At 27.0% G+C, this 26,988-nt stretch overlaps 1 protein-coding gene across 2 annotated transcripts; it reads left to right on the top strand.

Annotated features, from left to right (window-relative positions):
• The first annotated feature begins 22 nt into the window (after positions 1 to 22).
• wwk (anoctamin 8 white walker) lies at positions 23 to 26,638 on the top strand. Of its 2 annotated transcripts, XM_016072267.4 has the most exons (15): positions 23 to 270; positions 3,104 to 3,350; positions 5,500 to 5,735; positions 6,581 to 6,697; positions 7,259 to 7,389; positions 9,377 to 9,538; positions 10,278 to 10,430; positions 11,699 to 11,834; positions 16,925 to 16,980; positions 18,255 to 18,329; positions 18,586 to 18,861; positions 21,424 to 21,621; positions 23,834 to 23,965; positions 24,771 to 24,881; positions 24,965 to 26,638. In XM_016072267.4, the coding sequence occupies exons 1-15, from the start codon at positions 195 to 197 to the stop codon at positions 25,715 to 25,717; spliced, it is 2,859 nt and encodes a 952-aa protein (XP_015927753.1). In that variant the 5' UTR covers positions 23 to 194; the 3' UTR covers positions 25,718 to 26,638. The 2 variants fall into 2 exon arrangements, with proteins under 2 accessions (XP_015927753.1, XP_087025313.1); XM_087169187.1 differs by lacking the exon at positions 10,278 to 10,430 and having other exon boundaries at positions 48 to 270.
• The last annotated feature ends 350 nt before the right edge of the window (positions 26,639 to 26,988 follow it).

Raw genomic sequence — 26,988 nt, 5'->3', positions numbered from 1 at the left:
GTTAATTTATTACTATAAAAATGGCATCACTAATTAATCTGCAGAGCAGAAACAGTTTCGCATTGAAATGTGTGGGAAGATGAATTTATATTGTACTTAAAATATAACATTTTTAAAGATTTTTGAAGCAGTTCTGTTTTTCTAAAGGAATTTTACGTTTATATTTTACTGTCGATTTATAATAGTCGAACAAAATGCTAGGTTCTAGATCACATACAAGTAGCGAGATGCGTAACAGGAAAAAAGGGTCTCGAATGACACTGTCTGAAGGTAAAATTATCTTTTTTTATTTTTCTTATGTTGATGTAAATAATGTTTATTTATATGTAGTTCAGAAAGATTGTCCTGATGTGTGTTTCATATGTTATTCAGAACTGTTGTGAATTGGGGTAATGATTTCTTAAAAAAGTATGTGCCGATTTATGTTAAATAGTGACATTTTTGATTAGGCTATTGCATGTTTTTTTAGATTCTTAACAAAAAACTATTTTAAATAAAAATAGTTAATCTATTTAAAATTTTTTAAAAAACGTAGTAAATTTTTGAGTGGTGACAGCTTTCAAATACATAATTATTTAAGATTTTTTGCTAATTAAAGTATTTTATAATATTTTCAAAGTTAATGAGATTAGATTTTTGTTTTGTTTTTTCTCGTTCAAAGTTAGATTTTCATATCAGTATCGACGTCAAGTTTTTGCAACCTCCTGTTAGTGTGGCCATTGAAAAACATAAAAAACCTCCTAGGGGGAACCAATTCAATATGACAAACCTCAGATTTTTTTTTATTTTTCCAAATTTAAAATTTTTGTGCCTTGGCAATTGAAATTGCCTCGAACAGATATCGTACATATGCAAAAATATTTCTAAGTTAATTTCTGGCCGAACTTTACATTGATACTTTTTATTATTAATTAAATCTTTCATGAGTTAAATAATATCTTTTTAACCATTTTATTTAATTAAAATCAGTGAATAAATGCAAAAACTAGGTAAGGGATGTGTCTACATTGGTACCTGTTTGTACCAACTGAAATCAGGGAGTTAATCTGCCTGGTTTTTATCTTTGTAAGAAATTTTTAAAAAAATTCAGGAGGGAGGAGGATTTTTGTACTTGCGTCTGCTCAGAAAAAATCACTTGATTTTGTTGTAAACTTAACAGTGGCATGTAAGAAACTAAGAAAAGTATCACAGAATCAGGTAAACTGAAATGGTACAACACATTGCTATGCCAGACTAGTAACTATGAATATTTATTAAAATTCATTCCAATTAAAAAACCAGAAAGTTTCACTTGATGAAATAATGATATCAGTTCACGCTAATCAGTACCAATATGGAAATATCCTCTGTGTGGGTGTGGTTGTGAATTTTACTTTTTGAGCTTGTTCCATTTTGTAATATTTATTTTTAGTTTTTAAAATGTTATCAAAACTTTGTGATTATTTTAGTATAGGTACTGACAGAGTGGCTGGTGAGTCCAAACTTTCTAAAAAAAATTTAATGCCATTTCGAATGCATAGAATATAGTTGCTCTGATCAGTGTGAGCAATACTTGTTTTAAATAAAGTCTGAGATGCCTAGGCTTAGGCCCCCTCATTTATAGAGGCCTCATAAATGTTACAATCAATTTCTTTTTATGTTTCTTTTTAAGAATTGTTAAAGATTGAAATCAACATAAGCCCAAATTTACTGATATATCATAAATAATAACACTTTAATAAATTCCTAATCATTTTTGAAGGGCAGCACCCCCTACTTGCCCTTGATCCCTATAAATGCCCCCTTCTTGCCCTATTGTAAAAATAACCGCCATATCTTAACACTGCCTTTTTATTTTATTTTTCCAGGAAAAGTTTTTTTTTTTTTTTTTTGCTTCTTTTCATGAAAAGTCCACTTCTGATTTATTTAGTGACTGGTAAATATTTAACTTTAATTTTTAATTTGATTCCTTCATTTCAGTAAGAAGTTCAGTTCAGTTGTCCAGTTATATATTGTCCAGTTCCAGAGATATTCAAAATTTTTATTAGTGAGGGGGAATATTAATGAACTTTTTAGTTGTTTTAAATTTCTCCATATTTTTTTTTCTTTTTTTTGAATAATTATTTTTTACTAAAAAATGAACCTTTAAATGTTTGTTTCTCATAATTTTCAATTTAAATTATAGAAAAAGTCTTAAAGTTGTTCATCAATTAAAATAATTTGTTTAGCTTATTTTTTTTGAAGAAAATTTATACTCAGTGATTGTCTTTTAGCTTGCCTTTAATTATTTTTCCGAAGCTTAAAATATTTTTTTCATTTTGATAATGAATGAGAATTTCTTAGTGAAATACACACCTAAAATAGTATAAGATGGTAATCTAATAATCTGGGATTAAATTCAATTATTAGTACATAAATTTTAATGGTGGTAGTGGCTTAGATGATGGCTTCTGGTGGTAATGGCTTATTTTGTTAAATTTTAATGGTGGTAAGTGAGTGCCCTTTCAAAACTTAAATTGCCCTTTTCTGTGAATAAGCACTCTGCTCTATTTTATTCCTAGGGAGAACTCAGATTAAACAACAGGTTAATTTCCACCAGTTCTATGCCTCCAAACCCTTCATTTCTATATCAGGTCCTGAGTGCAAGAATTGCGTACAAATGCAATGCCAGTCCTTTCCTGTATGGTAAATAGCTTGGACAAAAACTACATAAACCTGTCATGCTTTAAAATTTAATGAAATTGTCACCTAAAATTTGAGAACCTGGACTTACTATCTTCTTGCACCAGGTCCAGCAATTATATTTCACATGCCTTGGTCATCTGCTGCTCATCAATATTTGAGAAAGTTGTACAGGGGGGATTTTAATAACTTGTCACATTCAAATTATAATTAAATATTTTATTCTTAGCAGATTTTTTGGAAAATAAAGCTTATTTCTAATAAATTGCCTCATGAGTGTGTTAACTGAAAATCTAAAAGTTAACACAGTTTATAAAAATGAATTATTAGTATTATTTTTTGACGATATGTGTTGATTTAGTTTGAATTAGATTTCTATGTATGTTATTTTTTCCAAAAAAAAAAATTCACTATTTACATTTACTATATTATTTATCAATAGCTGGAAGACTACTTCGAAAACGAATATCGGTATCAAGACAGTTGTTAGCTGCTGGACAAGTTTGGAAAAATAGCCTCCCTAGTCATGACTGTGATGTTGTGATAACTTTTCCTCCTACAGCAGATGAGGAGACTCTTGTATGGGTGTTAACACAACTGAGGGCGAATGTACCGGAATTGATGGTAGAAGTTCGACATCATCGGCACACTAATGTCTATGGATTTTACTTAACGACATCTTTTGAAAAGTAAATCGACCCTCATATTTACTAGGGTTTCAATATTTCATATAAGAGAATTAAAATCAGTAATTTAAATCAGGATTGCAATATCTTGATTGCCGTGTCATTGATTTAAGAAATCATAAAGTAAAAAAAAACAATTATTTTGAAACACTTGTCTTACTTTTAAAGTTATTTTGAATTGTAAAAAAAAGAAAAATTAAGTGAAATTATTCAACTTTTTCATTTTAAAACTGATGCCTAATATAATGAGAAAGAGAAGGAAAGAAAACTTAGGTTTTTTTTTAAAGCCAATGAATTTCACATTTTATGACTTTCTTATATATTCTGCCGAAATGTATTTGTGTAAAAGGTTTCCTCCCTACCCTTATCTGTGCATAAGATTGCAAATAAAGGAAGAACCTTACATTTTTAATAAATGAAGAAAAGAAAATATTTTACTTTGTTTTGAAATCTAATTTGGCCATTCTTATAGACAATTTTTTTTTATTAAAAACGAGTAAAAGAGAGTTTGTTGTTCATAATTTGAAACTTTTAAAACATGTATTTATCTTTATTCAGAAATTTTTTTAAACAAAAATCTATTAAAGCTGATTTTTTTTTTTTTTTTTTTTTTTTTTTTTTTTTTTTTTTTGAAAAAGTGAAATAGGCCTTTTTAATTAAACTTGTAGTTTTACAATTAAACAATTATTTGTAGTTTTACAATTCTTTAATGGTAAAGAAAATGGTATTTTTTTACCTCATGGTTTTGCTGAAAATGTATTTTAAAATTACAATTTTTCCTACATTCTTAGGATGTTGGACCCCAAAAAAACTTTTTGCTATGCAAGCTCTTGTTTGCCACCAGCAAATTTATTGCGTCATAAAAATAAAATTATAATGTTTTAAAAAATAAAACTATAAAGATGTGACTCTAATAAGTGTGTTAAAAGCTATAAATATATCTGTACTTAGTGTGAATGTATAGTCATTATTTTGATTCAGTTTTATAAAATATCTCAAGTTGTATTTAATAATATAATTTGTTATTGTTTGATGATCTAGAATGCACATACTTCAAAATAGGTTTCTAGTTCACCACATGCTTTCGCCAAAAGCATAAAATTATAGTCTAATGGAAGGGAAATGCACTAACTGCAAGGAAAATAATTAATTGATGGTGGAGGACGGCATAATTGTATATAAATCAAGTTTGCAGACACTTAAGATGATTCAAACATAGTTTTAATGATACATATTACAAAGTACATAAAAACCACGACGGCCATTGTAAGTTAGTACAAAAACTAAACATCGGTCAATCAATGACAGCAGATCTTACTTCTGACCAGCTCACTCATCTAGCTCTGTTTGATCATTTTCTTTTTCCTTCTTAAGATTTCTGCCTTTTTATTATTTCAAATATTTCGTAATATACATATATCAGAGCTCCAGAGCTATACTTACATCGACCACTAAAACTTACTTCAGACCATTTTAAAATAATAATCACCCTTTACATAAATTGTTTCCTTCAACCAACAATTGATGTAAAGGGACGGAATGCTGTTTCTGTTTTGATTTCAGTTTCATGTTTTGGTTTGAATTGTTGTCATGTGAAAGCATAATTTGTCATAACTGTGAAAATAATGCATTCTTTGTAAAGCAATTTTTCATTCGAATTAACTTTTTTTATTCAAATTAAGTTTTTTTTTAACAAAATATTTAATGGAGACACGTAAGCAAACCAGTGACAATGTTTATGAACTTAGTTATATCTTTTAGTCACTGTCTGTGAACCAGCAACAAAATCTTCTTATTTTGTACCACTGTATAAAGGCCAAGAACCGGAAAAAGTGAAGCTGCGAGGTAAAGGAGGCCAAGGTCCTTCATGGACTGTAGAGTTGTGGAATAGTAGTAGTTGTGCATTCATACAGAAGTGCATGTTGCAATAAACTTTAGAATTTGGAATTGAAGCTTTTTCTGTCATGTTAAGAAATCTTCAAGTTTCATCATTATTAAGCACAAAACATTTTAACAAAAATGTTCTTTGCATTTTATAAAGCATCAGATAAACTGTTATGTGTCCTAGTGATTTATTGCATATTTGTTGAAAAACACTATTTAAACTGAACTGGTGTGAAAATATTTTATTATTTTTTACTTGTGTTTATAGCTTGCTGAAAGGAGCTGAAGAGGAACGACTTCGCAAACCGCTAAAACCGCAGTTTGGTGGTGGCATGAAAGAATTTGTTTACGAAGAGAGAGAATGCTTCAACCAATCTGAGAACAGGGATGTCTTCTTAAGTAGCCAAGAGAGGCAAAGTATCATTTTGAATCTTCTACATGGGCTGAGAGCATCAGACAAGGATGAACTTGTACACATTAAATTCATTGAAGGACAACCTATTAGTCAGTAACTTTTCATTATCTCTTAATTATCTGCTTTTTCAAATATATTCTTGTCACTTCAAAGTCTATAGTCCTGATGTTCCCAAACTTATGACTTATCGGACATTCTTTTTATTAACTGAATCTAGCCTCAGTAACAGAAACCCTATAGCACAGTGTGTGTTGTATATTATTACAGTATCTGCATATTATTTTTCATCAAAGTTTTCTTTTTAAAAAGCTGACAAATAAATGCTAAGACTGCTTATTAAAGCATCTCTAAAAAATTTTCTGCTGAAAATTAAAAAGCTGAATTGAAATAACACTGTAAAAAAACTAAGAGTGAAGAATTTTTTTCCTTCAGGATTAACTGTATGGGAATTTATTCCATTTTTTTAGTATCATTGTATAAAATTCCACTACAATTCAAAAATGTTCATGTATAATTTTTAAGGACCTGATATTTGCAAATTTTGCTACTTGTATATAATGATAAGCTGAATTTTAATAATATTCTTTATCTTACTCTGTTAAGGTCATAGGCAAATTTAGATTTAGGAGGATAGTGTTGCTTAATTCTCCGTAAATTCTGCTACTGGGTTTATTACCACCCATAAATTTTGTTACAGAATAAATTATATTGTTATATATATTTAGAAACTAACAGAGCACATTCTTTCCGTAAGAACTTATAAGAGGTAAAGAAATTGTAGGAAAGTAAACTGCATACTGTACTAACTATGCAAGTTCGCTTCAAAATTATAAATTTAAAGGAAAATATGCAATTTGTGCTTTTATGTTCTTAACATCTAGTAAAATTTGAGGTCTTTTTTTTAAAAAAAATTTGATAATTATAAATTTTTTAGTTCCAAAATGCTTGGCTGATGGTGTAATTTCTCAAGTTTTGCCATTACACAACTCAGAAGATCTTAATAAGCTGAAAAGAACTTGGATGCAAGCATTTTTAAATTATCAACCATTAAGTAAGTTTTTTTCTTTGTTTCATTTAAAATTGTATATGCAGGATAATTACAAAATTTCTGAAATAATAAATCTCCATTCAAAACAATAATAAAAAATGTAATCTATAATAACTGTAAAGAATTTTTAAATCAGATATTGCAGATTTTATTGAATTTAATTAAAATCTAATTAAATTTCATTTCCCTTTAATTTTTTAGAAATGACCTCATCTCCACCAAACCTCATTTATTTGAAAATTTCTAATTTTTCTTCACAGAATTTTGTATTAAAATTGATTAAACGTGTAATTTTATTTTATAATTAATATTTTGATTTTTTAATGTTTTTTCATTATGTATTTGTCTCTGATTTTTTATGTGTTTTATTGTATTCGATTAAGAAAAATTATTTATTAAAATGTTTGAAAGTTTTTATGCATACAATTTTTTTTAAAAAAGACTAGTTTTATTGAAAGTTTTACTAATAACTCTAAAAAAAAAACTTGATATGATTGAAATGTTTAATATGTACATGTATCATCTACTTAGTAATTCTCTTAAACAGTTTTTATTGTTTTGCAGATGATATTTGTGACTATTTTGGTGTGAAAATTGCAATGTATTTTGCATGGCTAGGACATTATACTAAAGCTCTTACTTTACCTGCTTTTTTTGGTCTTTTTCTATGGCTACGTTATTATGGAAAGGATCAGGTATTGGTATTCATATTTTACTCATTTTTATTCGTAGTTTAAATTTTCAATTGAAGTTGAACAGTTTTTTTTATTCATTAGACTATATTTTATGACACATTTTCTGTAAAGGATATTTCTTTAAGTTATACTTAATTCTCTGAGGATTACTCCTCCGTTTTATTTATTTTTTAGTTGGTATGTCTCATGTTGTTTGATGGCGAAGTCATGCCCAAATAAGAAATTTTGGTTCAATTTAAGGCTCAATGATGAAAGGGTTAAGATTAATACTTCTACTGTAGGAGATTTTTATAATGCTAATTTTGAAAAGCTAGGTTTTAGGTTTTTATAGAAATTTGTGTTGTATATTGAATTGCTCATTTTATACATATTTAAAATTACTCCACAAATATATGCCAACAATATTGATCCGGTACAGATCAATTAAAAAATTCTTTAAAATAATCTTTAGAGACAAATATTTAAAAGTACAGATATATAAACTAAGTATTTATTAGTTACAGGAAAAAATTAAATTTTTTAGAATTAGTAGCAAACAAATGTATCCATTTTAGTTTGCCTATCTTTTGAAATTGTAACCTTTTCAGAAATATTTAAACAATTAATTTAAAATGTTAAGTGTTCTTACTTAGCTATGGAAATTTCTTAGCTGGAATTTTCAAAGATCTATAAATTGCAATTTTCCACAAACCACATTAACTTTTATGCGTGAACATAAAAGTTAATGTGGTTTGTGGAAAATTGCAATTTATAGAATTGCAATATGTAGATCTTTTACTGTAGTAAATGTTTGATTTCTCAATGACAGTGTTTGGGTGCAAATAAATCTTAAGTGATAAATCCATTCAATATTTCCTAGATTTTTCATTTTGTTTTCCTATTATCCTTATAGTTTGTTTTGCTTATATTTTTCGATTAAATTATTTCATAATTAAAGCTTTTGTTAATATAAAGAATTCAATTTAAAATCTTTACTTTTCATGAAAAGTGGATCTCCATTTATACACCTTTCTAGGGACCAATATAAAAAGAGGTTTAAATGTAAAGAAGTATAAATGAAAAGACATCTAAATAAAAAGAGGTTTAAATGAAAAGACGTATAAATGCAAAAGACATAAAAATAAAAATTCAACAAATTAATAAAGGTTCATAATAAAAATAATTGTTCTTATAAAGTAAATGTTATTCATATAGAAAATATAGAGATAGTAGTAATAAAAATTAAAAAAAGAGCATTTATTACAAAAATGAAGAAGAAAGCATACATCAAATTCACTTCTTGAGTACACAATTTGTCCAAGCTTTTCATACAGGATGACTATAGATTTGAGACGAAAAATTCCTTTTGTGAACCTTATTTATATTTTCTCAAATCCAGGCCAAATATTTATGTTTTTGACAAATGAAAGAAAAAAGATTGAAAAAAGCAACATAAACCTGGGAATTGTTTTTTTCCCATTATATAAACAAAGAATTTTAACATTGCATAAATTAAGAATGAACTGAGACTGCCATGAAACCTCGTATAAATTAGAAAGATGTATGAATGTGAAATATATAAACGAAGCTTTATTGAATTTTTAAGCATTTTGGCATTGTTAATGCGGCATAACATTTTGATTTCTTTTATAATATTTATAATTTATTTTTATAAAATGAATAATAATTTATGTCCAATAAAATGAGGTGCAGTACTATAATTTTTAATGTTATTTTTATGTCGTAAAGTTTTCTTTTTTGTTTTTCATTGGAAATGGCACTGTGTGTGTATTTGTCATTGTAATAGAGTGTAGTTTTAAAAAGCATAGGCTATATCTATTTCTCTGTTGCTAAACTTTTTCTATCTATATTTATATGATTTTATTAATTTTACTTTCTTGCTAGTTTTAAAATGCATAACAAATTAAATGTTTTGAATTGGAAAAAAATAAGAAATTAAACTGAGAAGTCATCTTTTTTGTTCTTATTTATATGCATTATTTTTTAGGCAACAGAAGATATTTGTTTTGTTGTGTTTGCACTTTTTAATGTTTTATGGGCTACTCTGTACCTGGAATCATGGAAAAGGAACTGTGCAGAGTTGGCTTATCGTTGGGGTACATTGGATATTCATAATGAACTTTTAGCTGAACCAAGACCCCTTTTTACTGTGAGTAAATTTGTGAAAATATTTAATGTAATACATAACCTCCGTTATTTAATGCTTAGTTCTATGTTATCAATAAAAAAAAATAACATAAAAGAATTTTTTGTCAGAAAGTTTTTTATTTTTTTATATAATGTTTTTAATAGCAATCATACTGAGTGAATAGCTTGAAGAAACAATCTTTTAAATATGACTTTTGTCATTCATGCATTCTTTGAATCATCGTAACTCTTAACCTGTGAATTTTTATGGTTTATATGTTTCAAAACTTCTAGAATTTTAATTTCCACTGAATAATAATTTCATTTAATGTTTAATAATTTATATTATGGTGAACAGCAGTGTTAAACAATCTTTTGACTTCCTACTAAAAAATAATAATTTTTATTCTTACTCAGAATTAAAGTTACTCAGTGCTGTAAATCTACACCTAGATTATAGATATGTCTTGAAAGCCAAAAGCTATGTTTCGTTCAAGCTGATCACTTTTCCACTTTCGCTTGATTTTTTTGCCTCTTTTACCTTCTTTAAACTGTAAGTCATATGTCATGTCATGAGAAAAAATTTATAATCTTTAATTGTTTGCTTATTTTAAATTAATTGCAACTAAGTCTTGAAAATTTTAAGTAGCTTTATTCCTATCTTTTACAGATTTATAATTTTCTATTTAATTTAAATTTCTTTGCGTGAATCTTTTAGTAAAATATATCAATTGGTTGTGATTTTTTCTAAACTATTTTAGGGTCCTTTAGCAGTCAGTCCCATTACTGGAAGAATGGAGCCTACTTATCCTGCATGGAAACGTAATCTGTTTCGCTACTGTGTTAGCTTACCTATCATAGCTTTTTGTCTTCTTTCTGTGTTTCTTGTCATGTTTCTTATATTTGAGCTTCAGGTAAAATTCAATCTTCCTCTTTTGATGTTATACTTCTTTTTCTATATTAACTCTGTTCTCATCTTAAAACAACCATACGTGTGTGGCTTAAAAAATAACACCTCTCTTAAAAATATTCCTTGGAATAAGTGGCAATAGCTGTAGTTAGATGAGGCTAAAATCTAAGGCAGAATGTCTAATTTTTCAAAGCTTTTACCTTTTACACACTTTTTTAAAAAAATTTAGTGTTATTTCCTTTACAAAGAAGATTTTCATGAAGTTAAAGAATAATTTAAATATAATAAATTTAAGTGTTTAAAATAATAAATTTATTGTTAAATAATGTGCTTGTTATTAGCTTGCAATTTATTGCATTCTTTGTATGTGTTGTAAAGTGAAAGTGCTTCGTTTCAAAAAATGAATATGTTGTTTTAAATGTTAATTATTTTTTAAATCCTTTGTTGGTTTATATGTTCTTCTTGAATTTCGTTAATATTTCTTATCTTTTCTAATCATTCTTTACATTAGTTTTTTAAAAAAATAAACATATTTTTTACCTGCCTTTTTTTAAATTTTTTTTCAAATACTTATACAAAAAATTTATGTTTTATAATTTTAACCTTGCTGATAAGATTTTTAATTTTAACCTTGTAACAAGTGTTAAGGTAAGTCTTAATTTATTCTTTTTTATTTTATTAAATGGAAGAAAAATTGAAAAACTTGCTAAAATTTTCTGAAAAAATTTATTTTAATTTTGGATTTATATGGACTCCCAATAGATCACTGACCTATATGGCTTTAGATACCACCAACTCCAGAGTAACCGCCAAGATTTATTTTTTGAAATTCTGGTTTCAGAACTCAGAACATTTAAATAGTGATTATTTATTCAGAAAAAATATATAACATGTCTTTATCAGTAATGCATTTTTCAATTATTATTTTAATCAAATCCCCCCCCCCAATTGTCTCCAAAGTTTTGGATAGCAAAAGCAATTTTTATTTATTTCAGATTCCTAATTCATTATATCACAAAAAAGCTATCTTTAATATTCAGCAATACCTCACAAAATATTTTTTCTTCAAATTTATATCTTTTGTCCTTGTTACTTCCTGACTGGATTTAAATTATGAAAATATATATCATTTTATTATATATGTAATGGTTTTTGAATTGTGAAGCTTTAAAACTTTGACATAAAATGGACACTTATGTCCTTTTCATATTTTTTTTAATTATTAAAAAAAAGTCTAATGGTTAGTAATTCGCCGAATTTTCTTCTTCACAGACTTGGTGGGATCGAATGATTGATGCTCGTGGCTTCCCATTTTGGATGACTCTTTTTCCGAAAGTCCTTTTGGCATTAGTTATAAATGTTTTGGATGGTGTTTATCACAAAATAGCTGTATGGTTAAATGATAAAGGTGAGTTGAATATTTTATTAAACCTTTTGTAATAAAGCTTGCATTATTTTTTTTCATTATCTGGAAAGTTTTTATTCATTAAGTTTTCATTAAATAAGAAACGTAAGTTTTTTCTAAAAATAAATTTAAAAAATAATACTTTGCTGTATTCTGCTACTTTTATGGAAAATAATACTTTTTAGAATATGAAGTTTACATGCTAATTTTTAGTACTTTATTATATCTTATGCTATAACTAAAATAGAACTTTACATGCACTTAAACGTTTGAAGTTTTTGCAAAATATTTTTTCCCTTAGTAGTGAAGTAAAGTTGATATCACAAAATTGTCATTCTGATTTATTACTATATTATATTGAAACATTAACTGTTGAGAAAAATATTTTCAAACAATTACAAAATTCTGTAGTTGTTAGAGGGTATGCTCTGAAATTAAATTCGTAGCTTTAACGGTACATTTTCAATTGAAATAATTAATAATTTTTATAATTGAAAATGTTTCCATGCTCTTCAATAAATTCAATGCTTTTCAATTGTTTATTAATTTCTGTGTAATATTTATCTAAAGTTCCTAGTTGCCATTTATTTAATAAGTGATAATGAAAATAAGAATGAGTTTTTTTTATTCTTCTAATCTGCATGTCCTTTATTATATTCAGATGTTCTTATTAAATATTTTAAATTATTTATTAATGACTCAAAAAAGATATTGTTGAAAGGTATTAAGTGTTCTTTTTTATTTTTTGTTAAAAACAAACATTTTAAACTTTGGTTTAGGTTAATATTTGCTTTTTTCCACTAAATATTAGATAACAAAAAATCTCACAATTATGAACAGGTATTGTAAAAAGCATTAAAAATGAAGGTTAAATTTAACTAAATGAGAAAAGCAAACTAAACAAATGTCTTATTTTACAGAAAGCTATAGACTGGAAGAAAGTTTTCAAAACCATCTGATTATCAAATTAGTTCTGGTTGGTACTGAATACGAAAAAATTTTACTTAAATTTTTCGCTATAATATTTTTCCAATCAATTTTTCATCTTTAGAAACTTTATATTAAGTTCTTAAATACATCATTCATTTATTTATTATGTACAGTAGAGTTTCAATTGTCTGGAATAACCAAACCCAGACTGAATAATCAACTATTTGAATAATTTACTGAATTTATTACTATTGTCTAATATGGAATTAAAGAAAATTTGCAAAAAAGACCAAACAAGAAATTTATTTACATTATTTGTTATTGTTTTGTCTTCTAATAATTTATATTATTAATTAATAAAATTCATAAATTATTACTATATATATATATATATATATATATATATATATATATATATATATATATATATATATATATATATATAATATTAGAAATATAATAAAAACGAACTGAATGAACGAAGGAAAAATGAGCGTTAAGGTTCTCTTCAAGATGTATTCTGTTGTGACAGACACATTTTAAAATAAAGAATAATTATCCTAAGATGAAAATTACTCAATATAATACACCAATGTCTCAAAAAAAAGAAAAGAAATAATAATGTACTTGTAAATGAGGTACAAATGAAAGAAGAAAAAAACAAAACAAACTTATAAAGCAAAATAATAAAAAAAAATACGTTAAAAATAGTTTGACTAATAATTAACAAAAATTGGTAAGAAGAAAAATAATAGGGTATGGGTTTTTAGCTGGAATTATATGAACTAATTTGTAAGATTTAGCTATTTAAATTTCAGTGCTGAAATCTATGAAAAAAGCACATTAAGAATAATAATATTGGAAAAAACTTTGGTAACATAAACCAGAACTTATGAAAAGAAGTTTCTAAAAATTAAAAAAGTATAGCATTTAAATTTGTTTAAATCATTCAAAAGGATTTATTTATATTTTAATAATTCAACAAAAATATTAATTTTTAATTAAGGCCCTGAAGTAAGGAAGTATAATAAATAAAACCATTTTTATATAATTATAAAGTCTACACATATTTTACACATTTATTAGGGTATATGTTTATAGGTCAGAGCCCCTATCTATACTTACTAAAAAATATTTATTTTACTGGTTAATTGAAATTAAAGCTAAAAAATAATTTAATAAAGGCTATAAATTAATAGTATACTTAATAAATTAATTAATCCAGTATAAAAGGAAAATCCATAAGGCTTAACTTAAAATTTCCTTTTAAGGCTTAACTTAAAATTAAAATTTTAAGCATTACTTAAAATTTATGAGGACTGATGAGACAGTCATGAGGTGCTGATAATAACAATATACAACACTACCTAGATTTATGGTATGACGTGTGGTACTATTGTTATGAAGTAGCACAGATAAACATTAGCAAAATTTATTTATTTATTATTTAGCAGTATTTCTAATTGTCTGAAATGTAACTAATTAGCTACAATTGTTACAATTCTCTATGCCAATAATTGCATATTAATAACATTTTTCTCAGATAAACATTAGCAAAATTTATTTATTTATTATTTAGCGGTATTTCTAATTGTCTGAAATGTAACTAATTAGCTACAATTGTTACAATTCTTTATGCCAATAATTGCATATTAATAACATTTTTCTCACAATAATCTTAATTATTATTTCAATAACTATTTTATTATATTTTTCAAAAATACTATTTTAAGAAGTATAGATAATTAGCAAACGGTTATGACACTGATGCAAAAGAGCATTGCTGAAAAGATGTATTTTCATTTGCTGAAATCATTAGATGTTTTATTTAAACATTTGTGTTGGGATTAGTTGCATTTCAATACTATTTCAGATTTCAAATTTAAAAAAAATAATAACAACAATTGAAATTTGTTTAAGTGTTTTTCCTTTTTGGGTGGAAAAACCATTTGGATAGCATCCATTACCTGCTTTTATCCCCCTCTAAAGTTATCCAGATTGTTGAAGGTCTACTGTACCATATCATTTTGACTTCAGAAGCTTAGCACAATAATTGAGCTATGCAGCTTATAGATGATATTTGGCTACTTTACTTTATTTGCATGATATATGGCTTTCTTAAGCAAATTACTTATATTTTAAAAATTCAAAGTTTTTAAAATTAAGCTTAACATGATATTTTGTATCTTTAGTTTGCTGCGCAAATTCTTCTCCAATAAGTAGCAAGTTAAAATTTAAGATTCCTGATTCATTGGATATTTCACGCTATGATAATTTGATGTTTAATGATATAATACTTATTTGTATTGGAATTCAACATCAGGATCATTTTACAATTCATTCTTTGATATTATATATTAGCAAATTCAAATGTACATATTATATTATAAAGTAATTATTACAGGCATGAAATTTTTTCTTGGATCTACTATTTTTCAATTTTTCTGAGACCATATTGCCATACTTTTTCTTTCATACACTTTTCAAAATGTATGAATTCTAATCAACTGAACCTTAAGTCCATCTGTGGATAGAGATTGTGATCAGTTGCTTGAAATTTAGATTTTTTTGATGGCTTTAAGCAGTTAAGATTTTAGGAAATAAATCACTAATTTATTTTTTGTTAAGTTATACTCAGTTGCCTTAAAAAAATAAATGTTTTATATTAACATTTAGAGCAGTCAGTTACTATAATTTCCTTAATTAAGTGCATTACATTAAGAGCATTACATCATAAGAAAAATTATTTTTGATTGCAAAATAATCACTCTGCTGATAATTTTCTATCATATACTTTTCAAAATGTATAAGCAAAAATAAAAGTAATTTTCAAATCTATTTATTGATAGATTAGTATCAGATGCTGGGAAATGTAATTAATTAAAGTAATTTAAATTCATGTGCATTTCCTCTTTTTTTTGCAATCTCTTGCCTGTTATTAACCTTATAGAAAAAGAACTGAAAACTCTAACATTTAATTAAATACCCCTTTATTAAGCTTCATAATTATTTTTAAGAATTTTTTATAAACATTTTTTTTAGGTAAAGTATGCTCTTACAATTTTTTTTTTTAACTTTTAATCATTTAGTTCAGCTATCTTATTTATTTTCTCTTAAAACTCTGGTCTTCATCCACGGAAGCAGGCTATGAGTTATGTGTGCTGTTCTGTTAAAGTAGTTTTTCAGTTAGCTCTATCCGAACTTTATAAAATAATTTTTAGTTTTTATTGTTTTTTATAATATTAGTTATTCATGTAGTTTTTCTTTTGAAAAATATTTGAATGCCAATTTTGATATCTTGATTTCTCAATCTTATCTAGTATAAACTCTAGTTGCTTGAGATTAGAGGCTTTTTGCATTAATAATTTGTAGACTATAAATAATTTATTTATTTACTTTTTTATTGCATTTTTTTAAATGTAAAATATAAAAAAGAAAATTTATTTCTGTTATTCCACTTTTCTTACATATATTTTATAGAAATTTTTTAAAAAACTAAATATATTTTTTCCTAAGATCTATTTTTTTCCGCAGCTTTAAAAATGCTTTATTTTTCATATGTTTGTATTACTTATTTTCACTACTTTTAGTGCTATTGAAATTTTTTTTAAATTTACATATGATTGAATATTTATTTCCTTATTTAAATCAGTTCTCAAGCAATGCTGTCAATTGTTCTAAAACTATTCATTCATCTAAATTTATAAAGTAATCATTTATTATTATTATAAAAAAATTGCAAATATATTTCAGCTTTTTTTTTTTGTTGTTTTTTTTTTGCCATCAGTAGAGATACAATACCTTAGCATAGACTTAACATAAGCATTACATATTTATCTTCTATTGGTAATATTAAATATAGTATTAACTTTAGCAATAGATGGGCCTAACATATTCTTCATAACAGATTGCTATAACGCTTGCCTCGCATCATTCATTCGAAAGTTCTCCGATGCACTCAAGTTCTATCCTACTAATGCTCTTTTAGAAAACTTAACATTTTAGCTTAACATTCATGTAGAAGGCGAAACTGGGGAAATGTACTCTCTGTTTCCTGTGGAATTGGGAAAATATACTCTTCTATCCCCTGCAATGATCAATTTAGATTCCAAAATCCAAATAGTTCTATACGTTTATTTTCCCTTTTTTTTATGCTTTCCCAGAGAACTATAGGGGAGAAGAGGAATATGAAAATCATCTTGTAGCCAAAGAGTTATTGGTTAGTATGGTATATCAGTATTGTTATGCTTGAAATTTCCTCCCATATTGTCGTTCCTTTTCCTGCATGAATATTTGCAGCTTAATATTTGAATGTAAATTAATGTTTCTTTTATGCTACTGATTTGGTTATTTTTTTGCCTGAAAAGAATTGTAAAAATTTTTATAAATTTTTTTTTTATGCCTGCCAAGAATTTTTACTTATTGTATTGCTAGGCTTATTGTGTCCAAGAAGCTACTTTTTCCTGCACTTAATTAAGAATAGTGTGTTCTCTAAATCATTTGTAAAGACAATGATATTTTTATACGTTTTTATTACTATTCTGTATTGTTACACTTTTTTTTAATTATGAATGAATGGATTTTTGTTTATATATGTTTTTTTAATATATATATATGTTTTACTAGTTTGTTTCAAAAATATTTTTTAGTTTTTAATAATTTTTTATAATGTTTCTTTTGCCATTGGTTACATGAAAAAAATTTTATTATTTCTAGCTCATACATGTTTTCTTGTAAACTTGTAAAAAAGTTTAAAAATCTCTGGCAAACTTTTGACTACAAATGTTCAAATCATAGCTACAATATGCTGGAGATGTAACTATGAGTATTTTATCAACTATTTGTTAAATTAAAATTTAACTGTAAGATTTGCCTATAAAATGATAAGAAGTGTGCTAATATGAATGTTATTTTGTCTAAATTAACGTTTAAATTTTTAAAAAAATTTTCTTTTCAAAACTGTAAATAATAAGCTTATTATTTTATGTACTGCCTTCTAACTTTAGGTGTTTATGAAAACATGTAGACAAATCTCATCAAAGAGAAAAAAGGTTTTACTTCACTCCAAAAGGATAGTCACTGAGAGCAAGTTATTTTTTTAAAATTAAATGATACTTACCTTTATGGAATAAATTTTTTTTAATGTGTTTAAATAGTACGATACTTTTAGATATATGTTTCCATATGTTTGATTTTTTCTAAAGGTTTAGCAGGTAAAAAAATAAAACAACTACTACTATGTGTTGGTTCTTGAAAATCAGTTGGAGAAAAGAAATCTCATTTAAAAGTGTTTAAATAATGTCAAAGAAACAGAAATAACAGCATAATGCATGAAATTTAAATAAATTGTTTATTTATATTGTTTATTTATATTGTATGTGAATAATAGCTTTTTTATATACCTTAATAACATAATCTTTATATTTCTTGTTTTGAATTTGTAAAATAGTTTTTTATTTTAATTAATATAGGGTTTCTAATTTTTCTATCTAGTTTCAGTTTGTGAACTCCTTTCTATCTCTTTTCTACATTGCCTTCTATCTGCAAGACATGGAAAAGTTAAAAGAGGTAAATATTTCTGGTGTTTGTTTTAAAATTTTTAATCATTAAGAAACAATTATACTTTTAAAACATAAAGTTAAAAATTTTATAGAAAACTGTACAAACTTCAGTTAAATTAAAATTATTTCTTTAAACTTACTTAAAGCATTTTATTAAATTTTTTTAAGTTTCAAAAAATTACTGGTAACGAATCTCTTTGATCATTTTAAAGTTTTTCTCAATTTAGTTTTTACTAATTCTAAACCATTTTTACATTCATTAGCAATTAGCTGCTCTCTTGATAACACGGCAAGTGGTTGGCAATATCAAGGAATCCTTCATACCTTTTATTACTGAAACATTTAAATTGGCTCATTTGAATTCAAATCAGGCTCTTCACTCCCCTGCTGGATCTGATCAGGAACAGAAAGATGTTAGTTCTGATCAGGAAAGTGACTATTTGTCTTCAACATCCTCAACTCCTGTTCATGATCATCAGAAAAAAAGGAAAAACTACAACAGCCTCACTCAGGCTGAAGTAGAAAGTGCCATGTATAAAGTAAGCTGAAGTTTTAAAATATATTTATATGTTTAACTTATAGTTGTAGAATATTGGATCTTTCTGAACTTTCCAAGTGGAATAATTCGGGGCTGGGTTAGCCTGGGTGGTAGGTCTCTAGGCCCATGTCCAAGAGGTCGTGGATTCGATCCCTGCAGGCTGAAGACTTCTCGTGTAGTAAATGGTGACTGATGCACGTTAAATCTGTTGAGTCACAAAGGCCTCCATGTTCCCATAACAAATCATGCCTCTGGGGGTACTGATTCAGGAGTTCTGTTGTCTCCTGGATTGGTTCAAAATTACAAGGCTATAGAGTTGAACATTAGTAGTCGTGAACCTAAAATTGGCTCATCTGTTTAATGACGGTTATAATATAAAATAAAAAATGAAATAATTCGAGCCGTGATGGCTCAGTGGATTTAGGTTTCGCCTTCCAATGAGGTGAACCGGGTTCGAATCCCAGCAATGGTTGGTCGATACGAATTCCGCATCCGCCTTGCATTGACCACAATGCTGACGTAAAACTATCCTCAGTGGTTGACAGATCATGAGTTAGAGTCCCCTTGCCGTCAGGTTAACTGTTCGAGATTCTCGTGGTCTTTCTCTCCTTGTAAATTAAATGTTGATTGGTTCCATCAAAAAGTCCTCCACGAAGGCAAATTTCTCCCAATACTTGATCCAGGAGTTCCCTTGTCTTTTGGATTGGGCTCAAAATTACAAGGCTAAGTAGTTGAACATTAGTAGTTGTAAACCCAATATTAAGTCGGCAGTTCAATGACGGTTATAAAATAAAATGAAAATAAAATAATTCTATTATTTTAATATTTTCCTATCAAAATTTTCAAAAATTTGATCATGAGTACGAGTGAATATGGTCAGATTGTATGACTGAAGGGAAGATTGTGTTTGAATTCAATAAAAAATACATTATTTTTGTATTTGTTACATGCTTTTATAAAATATATAAAATCTCCATGAAAACTAACTATCTTACTATGTATTTTATATTCGAGTATGTATATGAATTAAGATTAACTTTTCATAAGATATTTCAATACAACAGATTTGCATTAAATGTAGTTAAATCAAATATCCTTATTACACTTAATGTTAGGATTTCAGAGGAGGGAAAAAGTTAATTGCCTATACTTACATTGTTAGAAAAATCTGTTAAATACAAATTAAGTACAAAATGTTGTATTCACTAACTAGTAATTTAAAATCTAGTATTTAAAAAAAAAATGGGGACAAGTAGTCTTATGACCTGGTTATGTTTCAATTGTGCCTATGTCCTAGTGCCCTTTCCCAGAAAATATACATTTATTATATGAAATATTTACAATTGTTTAAAATAATTATAATTGGGTTTTTCTTCTTCATTTATTTAGTAGATATTTTATAATTCATAATTTTCATAAAATTACAGTTAAATATTGAACAAGAGGCTTATAATGCAAAATTTGGATCCTAGTGTTTCTGCTATTAAGATAAACTTTAAAAAAAAAAAAGTAAATAAATGATGTTATTACTTTTAACAAGAAATTCAGACTTTTTTTCTTATTAATATTTAGTCCAAAATATTTTGTTACTGCAATACTTAAAACAATACAATTTTGCAATACTTAGACCAGGTGACCGAGGTTTCATCTTAATTTTTCTTTTAAATTTTCATCAGTGATACTTATCTTTGTTGGAATGGCAAAATATTAATAAAAATTCCCATTGCATGAATGAATAACTGAATGATATTTTTTGGCCATTTCGGAGAACTCCCTCATCTGTGGTTATCTTGCCACTTAATTCTGTATCAGTAGTTTATTAATACAGTAAACACTCTATTAACCGAAATTGAATTATCTGGGTTGACCTGGAAAAGGACAAATACAGAATAGGGAGAAATATATTGGAAGTTTCAATTTCTTCTCAAAATTTCCTACTTAAAATTCATTCAACTGTATCGTTATGAGTAGTTGTAATATAACATTAAAATTTACGTTCATTCTATTTCTTTTGAGTTAGAAAATAAATTATTAATGTCATAATTGTATAATTTTACATTTTTTTAAAAAATTTCGTATAATTTAATAATTTGGGATATTTACTTATCTTGGACATGTCATTTCCTTACCATCCTGGTTAAACAGATTACTGTATCCTACTGTACTGGCAGAAATACATAGATGCATTTCTGCCAGTGCTACTTGTTTTGTTTAATCAATATAATGTTGTTTTATAACCCTTTGTCATGCTGATAATTTCAATAAAAAAATATAGTCAAGAAAATTGTGGTCATTGGTTGCAATTGCATATCAATGCTCAATGTAGCTATTTGCTTTATCTTTACATTTTCAAAATTAAAAGTGGTTGATTGGTAGATGAAAAACTGCATTCTTTAAGAAATAATTACAATATTATCGGTATATATTGATTTTAAAAAATAAGTGGGACAATTTTTATTCTGCCACCCCTGAAGAGATTAATAGGATGATTTTAATGCATTTTATGATATAGCTTAGCTATTTCAGTCCTGTACTTTTTTTGACTGATTGCATTTTGTTTCAGTATGAGGGAACTTTTGAAGATTACTTAGAAATGTTTATTCAGTTTGGTTATGTTATTCTTTTTTCATCTGCCTTCCCAATGGCTGCTATGTGTGCTCTCTTGAACAATGTTATTGAGATCAGGAGTGATGCATTTAAATTGTGCATGATATTTCAAAGGCCTTTTGGTCAGCGAGCAGAGAATATAGGAACTTGGCAGGTAGGAGTTGGCATGTTTTTTTGTAGTTTGCTGTTTATCTGACAAAATAAAATCATCTTTTAATGCATGCATGGTCTATGTGTAGGATAATGATTTGGTAAAATGGATATTAGTTGCATTTTATTTTAGTTCATTTAAAAAATTGCTGATTGATTTTTCTCTTTGGAAAAGAATTGTATAATAGGCCAATTATTGTGGTAAAACATTAAGCACATTAAATACTATTAACAATTATAGCAACTATTTTTTTCTTAAGAAAAATAAAGCACTTTATTAATAGGCTCTTTTTTAAATTAGGAATAAGATGTACTGATATCTTTTTATTACTTATCTTTAAAATATTTCTAGATTAATCTATTATGAAATGTTTCTTTTTCATCAAAGAGCAGTTTTTAGAGATAGTCAATTAAAAAGAAATTTCTCTTTGTTTTAGGATTTTATTTAATCCTTCCAGAGTTTTTATAAAATTTCCTTCTTCTGGTACATCTAAACCATTTAATAATTTTTTTAATAATTTAATTTGACATTTTAGAGAGGAACCAGATTAAAGCATTGATTAAGTTGGAATTAATGCTTCCGTAGTTAAAATATAACTGTCAGTGATAGGAAATTTTTATTGCTAACTAAATTTTTTTGTTGCTAATTACAACTACATTGTTTTTAATGTAGTGACTTCATACTACTTTCGAAATGTAGTCCTGCTTGACTACTTCAATTTCTTGTTAAAAAATGGTTCGAGTTATGTTAATTATAAAAAATGGATTAGAATAATAAATTGGCTTATTTAAACATGAAAATTTTTAAATCATTTATTTTTATGGAAATAATTTTCAAATGATTAAATTGACCTTTCCAGATGAGACAGCTTATGTTTGCTCACTCGGAAAAAAAATTAAAATATAAAAAGTTGATAGTGGGGGGAAAAAAATTCTGTTCAAGCATTCCAGACAATAAAACTGAGTTTTATAAAAATTTTGAGTATAGCTGTGACTATTGAAAACTGGTAGATGTTGGAGGGAATCATCATAACTTTGAGCTTTTTTCGAATTGGCAAAAATCTGTTAGCATGTATGCATTTAGTCAAATAAAAATCAAAAGTTTAATAAGTTTTTTTTGGACAAATTTAATCAGAAAATGTTTTAAAAATTTAACCCCAAGATAATTATTTTTTAAACACTGTTTTGCTTAGACAATTTCACTGCATGATTAAAATCTGTACCACAAGGCTGTAATCATTCTATGTAAAATTAAAAGTCTCAATAAAGTATCAAAGTATCTATTTAACAATGGAAAACATTCATTAAGACAAATAATCTAATGATTTAAATATGATCTTAATCTTTTATTTCCCTTAGCAGAACACAATGTTGTATTAATCCAACTTTGCAATTTTAAGTAAAAACAAGGAGATGTTTTTGAAATCAGAGATATTTCATTATTGAAAGATGTTTCTAAGAATAAAAGAGTTAAAAAAAAGCGTCAGAGAAAAAATTAAATGGGAAGAATTTTAGTTGATGTTGTCGAAAATCAAATGTTTTTGTTTAAGTAGTTAAAGCTAATTACCATAAAATCAGGGACACTACATAGAGAAGCTAAGCAACAATAAGAATATTAAGTGGGTTGCTCCATAAAAAACTCTTTGCTTTTTATACTTTAGAAGTTCCACCAAAGAATTGTTTCAGGTTTGCCGTAGATAAAAGGTAAGAAACAGATGGTGGCTGTAAATTTTCAAAGCATCATTTGTTGTTTCTTATTCATAAACATACATTACACTCACTCACATTGAGCCACTGAGGGGCTTTAAGATTTGCTTCTGTCAAATTTTAAAAATAATTACTTGCGTTTGAACCTTGTTTCTTTTCTAAACTAATGTTAAAAGTATTTGTTAGGAATCGCAATAAACTACTTTTTTTTCTTTGTGCTGCACTATTCGCTACACTATGTTTTTTTAGTAGCGCACTTCACTGAAAATTACGAAAGAAGTAGTGACTACAGTAATTTCATTACATGTAGCAAGTTAATTCAGACCACTGCTTTTTTATATTGTATGTTTATAAATTAAATAATATAAAATGTTAAAAGATGAACACACATTGCAATAGTTTAAATTCATTTTTGTTCAGCTTAGATCAAGAAAAATGTACGAATTTTACTGATCTTAATATAACTGGTTGTTGTGTATACTTAATGATTTATGCTTTTTGGATTATAGGATGCCATGGAAGTGATGGGAGTTATCGCTGTTATAGTAAATTGTGCATTGATTGGCATGTCAGGACAAGTCCAAAGAATGTTTCCCAATCTTTCAACTCAAGGAACTATAATTCTAATTGTAATATTAGAGGTTTGTGTAGTTTTTGCAATCCCTTATTCTAAAACCGTTTTTTCTCTTAAAGGTACACAGCTGATATTTTAGCTGTTCTAAGTCATATCATTTGAGAATTCATAAAATTTTATCAAATTAGTGTGTGTTCATTTTACATCTTAAATCTCTAACTAATAAAAAAAATAAATTTTAGATATATCTCAAAGAAAACTAACTCAAATTTTGTAAAACTGTTTACTTAAGTGTTTTGTTTTTTATACAGTGTAGTTGTCCAAATTCTAAAAAATATAACGTATTGTTCCTAAAAAATTTATTTGTTGCTTAAAGATTTTACGTATTAAATTAAACTATACAGTGTAGCATTAAAGGGGTAATTTACTTCCATTGATATATAAATATTAACAACTATTGATTTAAAAGAAAAGAAAAACGAATGTGTTTATCTATCTCTTAATCCAAACTTTCAATGACTTATATCTGAAAAAGTCTAATCGTAAATCTAATTGTAAAATTATAAAGTAGTAGTTCAGCTCTTAAATTATCTATTTATGACTTCAAAATGATGAGTTTGCACTTTTCAATTATGTGCTTATTTTTAAATTAAAATTTATACTTTTTAAAGTTATTTTTTTGATACCTATATTTATCTTATTTTCAACTAACATCTTCATTCTATCAGGTTACTATCTAATATTTAATAACTTACATCTGTTTTGGTTTTGCATAAGGTTTATCATATTTTGTTGAGAAATTTTATATTAACAACTCATTTTAAATCTTTGTATGTACATATATGAACTTATAAGAGACATTATTGTTGCAGCACATTATTTTGTCTATTAAATTTGGTATTGCATATGCTATTCCTGATGTACCACAATGGGTAGCTACAAAAATGGCAAAAGTGGAGTTTCAAAGACGAGAAGCTGTTAAAGTATGGATAAAAATATATTTCCTAACTGTTTTTAATTCTACATATCAAAATATTTTTTAATACTTTTCATTTCATTTTTGTAGCATTTTCACCGCAGTTCTCTATCAAAAAAGAAAAGACGAATGGAGTATAACAACAGCAGTTTTGATTCTCCTGTTCAATGCCCAAAATCTACCAAAAAATTGACTAGCAATTCAAAAAAGAGAGACCAAAATTGCCAAACAGATCCATTCTCCTTTCCTATGAAAGAAAACTCTCCCATCATTCGTAACATTGATGATCAGAAAGCAGAAATAATTTTAGGTTCTTCACCTTCCAGTACTCCTCGCTTGGTCCCGAAACCAGAAGACTCAACTCAAAGCCACCTGACCGTTGACGCTAAAACACACTCTGGCAATTCAGAAACTCTGCCATCTACAGAGAGTACAGTATTGAAAGACATTGATGAAAGCTGTTTTGAAAGTATACCCATCATCCAGAAAGATCTCGATGCTATGAGCATCAATTTTGAAACACCTTATGCCAGGCATCAACATAAAAGAGTGCAGCGAAAGCTTAGTTTGCCCCAAATCAAAATTTTGAAAAAGAATTCCTCACAAGAATCTGACTCTCCACCTGATGCGACCCCATCAGGGTCAACGAGTAAAAAACAGGGTGGTAGTTCGAACTCGAGTGCCAGCTCGCGTTTCATGTCTTCCCTAAAGAAGAGGAAGCATGCACTAAAGAGAGCACTCTCATTTCAGAATTCCTCCACTAGCAGTGAAGACAAATCCCAGCCTTTAGAGGTGAACAGCAGTGCAGTGCAAACGCCCACTAGCGATCTCAGCCCACTGTGAATGCCATCAAAACAGTGCCATATTAAATGCATGCAGGGATGCCAATTACTGGGGTTACCAGCCTTGATTCCGGCACCGTGTCATATAATCAAAATTTGCTAAGTTTATGAGAGAGAAAAAATATTTAATAATTTTTTTTTGTAGGTATATTAAATGGTTTGCATGTTGTAATACAAAACTGTTGACCTATATTTAATTCATAACTTAAGTTATTGATTTTGTCTTCCCAACAAGTTTGGTGTTTTTAAATAAATATGAAGCTGTTTTAATTTTCAACAAATTAAAACAAAGTTATATCATTAATTTTAAGGTCCAAATTTTAGTTTTGGGCAACCTACACCCCTTATAATAAGCTTTGATTTATTTTTAATTAGAAAATTGCATTTTAGTCGTAATTAAACTGGAGCTGTTTGGATCTCCAATACAAGTTTATAAAATTATTAACCCAAATACAATTCAGTCATCTTGGGAGCAAAATTATATCTAGTGACCTGTAAAAGGACTTTGAATTTTGATAAATGTTCTATGGTCCATTGTCAAAAATTAACAACTCTCACTAATTAGGTTTTTAAGATTTTCTTAAATTTTATTTTGCAAACAAAATTTTAAACCTTTATCATGTAAATATTAAATTTTAATTAATATGCCTACATAATTAACAGCACATGAAATATTTTGTTTGCGATTGAAGCATAAATTATTCAGGATGAAAGTGGGCATAAATAGTTCTTATCCAAACAGAAATTATTCTGCCAAGACTTGGTTGTTAAATGATGTAAGTTCCAAATTTGTGCACTGTTTGCTTTATGATTTAGTTTGGAATTTGTTTTGAACTACAATGGTATTATTTTTATTTGCTATTTACCTTACTTTCATGGTTGTATTGGGTGTTCTGAAAAAAATACAACAAAAAATACAAAATGTTTTTTTAACAATTTTATTGTCTGAGACACGGCTAAAAATAAATAAGGCCTATATCAGCCTTGAAGTTCACATAGCAGTTGGGATTTAGGTTTTTTCAAGATGGAATAAAATCAGAGCACTCAATAGCTCCCCGAACTTTTTGTGACTTATCTTAACTTTTATTGTCCAAAAATTGGCATCCCTTGTTGATTGTCATGTAAATGAGGTCTACAAAACTACTGTCCCTTTTGTTTTAGGGGCCTTACCCACTAAGTTAAAATGGTTGTTGTGATATCTTGCAGTCAATATATGTCATTTATACTATACTATGCAATAACATTACTGTAAAACTACTTAATCCTCTCTTT

This window comes from Parasteatoda tepidariorum, chromosome 8 (genome assembly GCF_982258835.1).
Source record: "Parasteatoda tepidariorum strain Cologne lab strain chromosome 8, Ptep-v5.0, whole genome shotgun sequence".
In the NCBI taxonomy this organism is placed as follows: Eukaryota; Metazoa; Arthropoda; class Arachnida; order Araneae; family Theridiidae; genus Parasteatoda; species Parasteatoda tepidariorum.
Note: the sequence above shows the minus strand (reverse complement) of the source record. Positions and strands in the feature narration are given on the sequence as shown.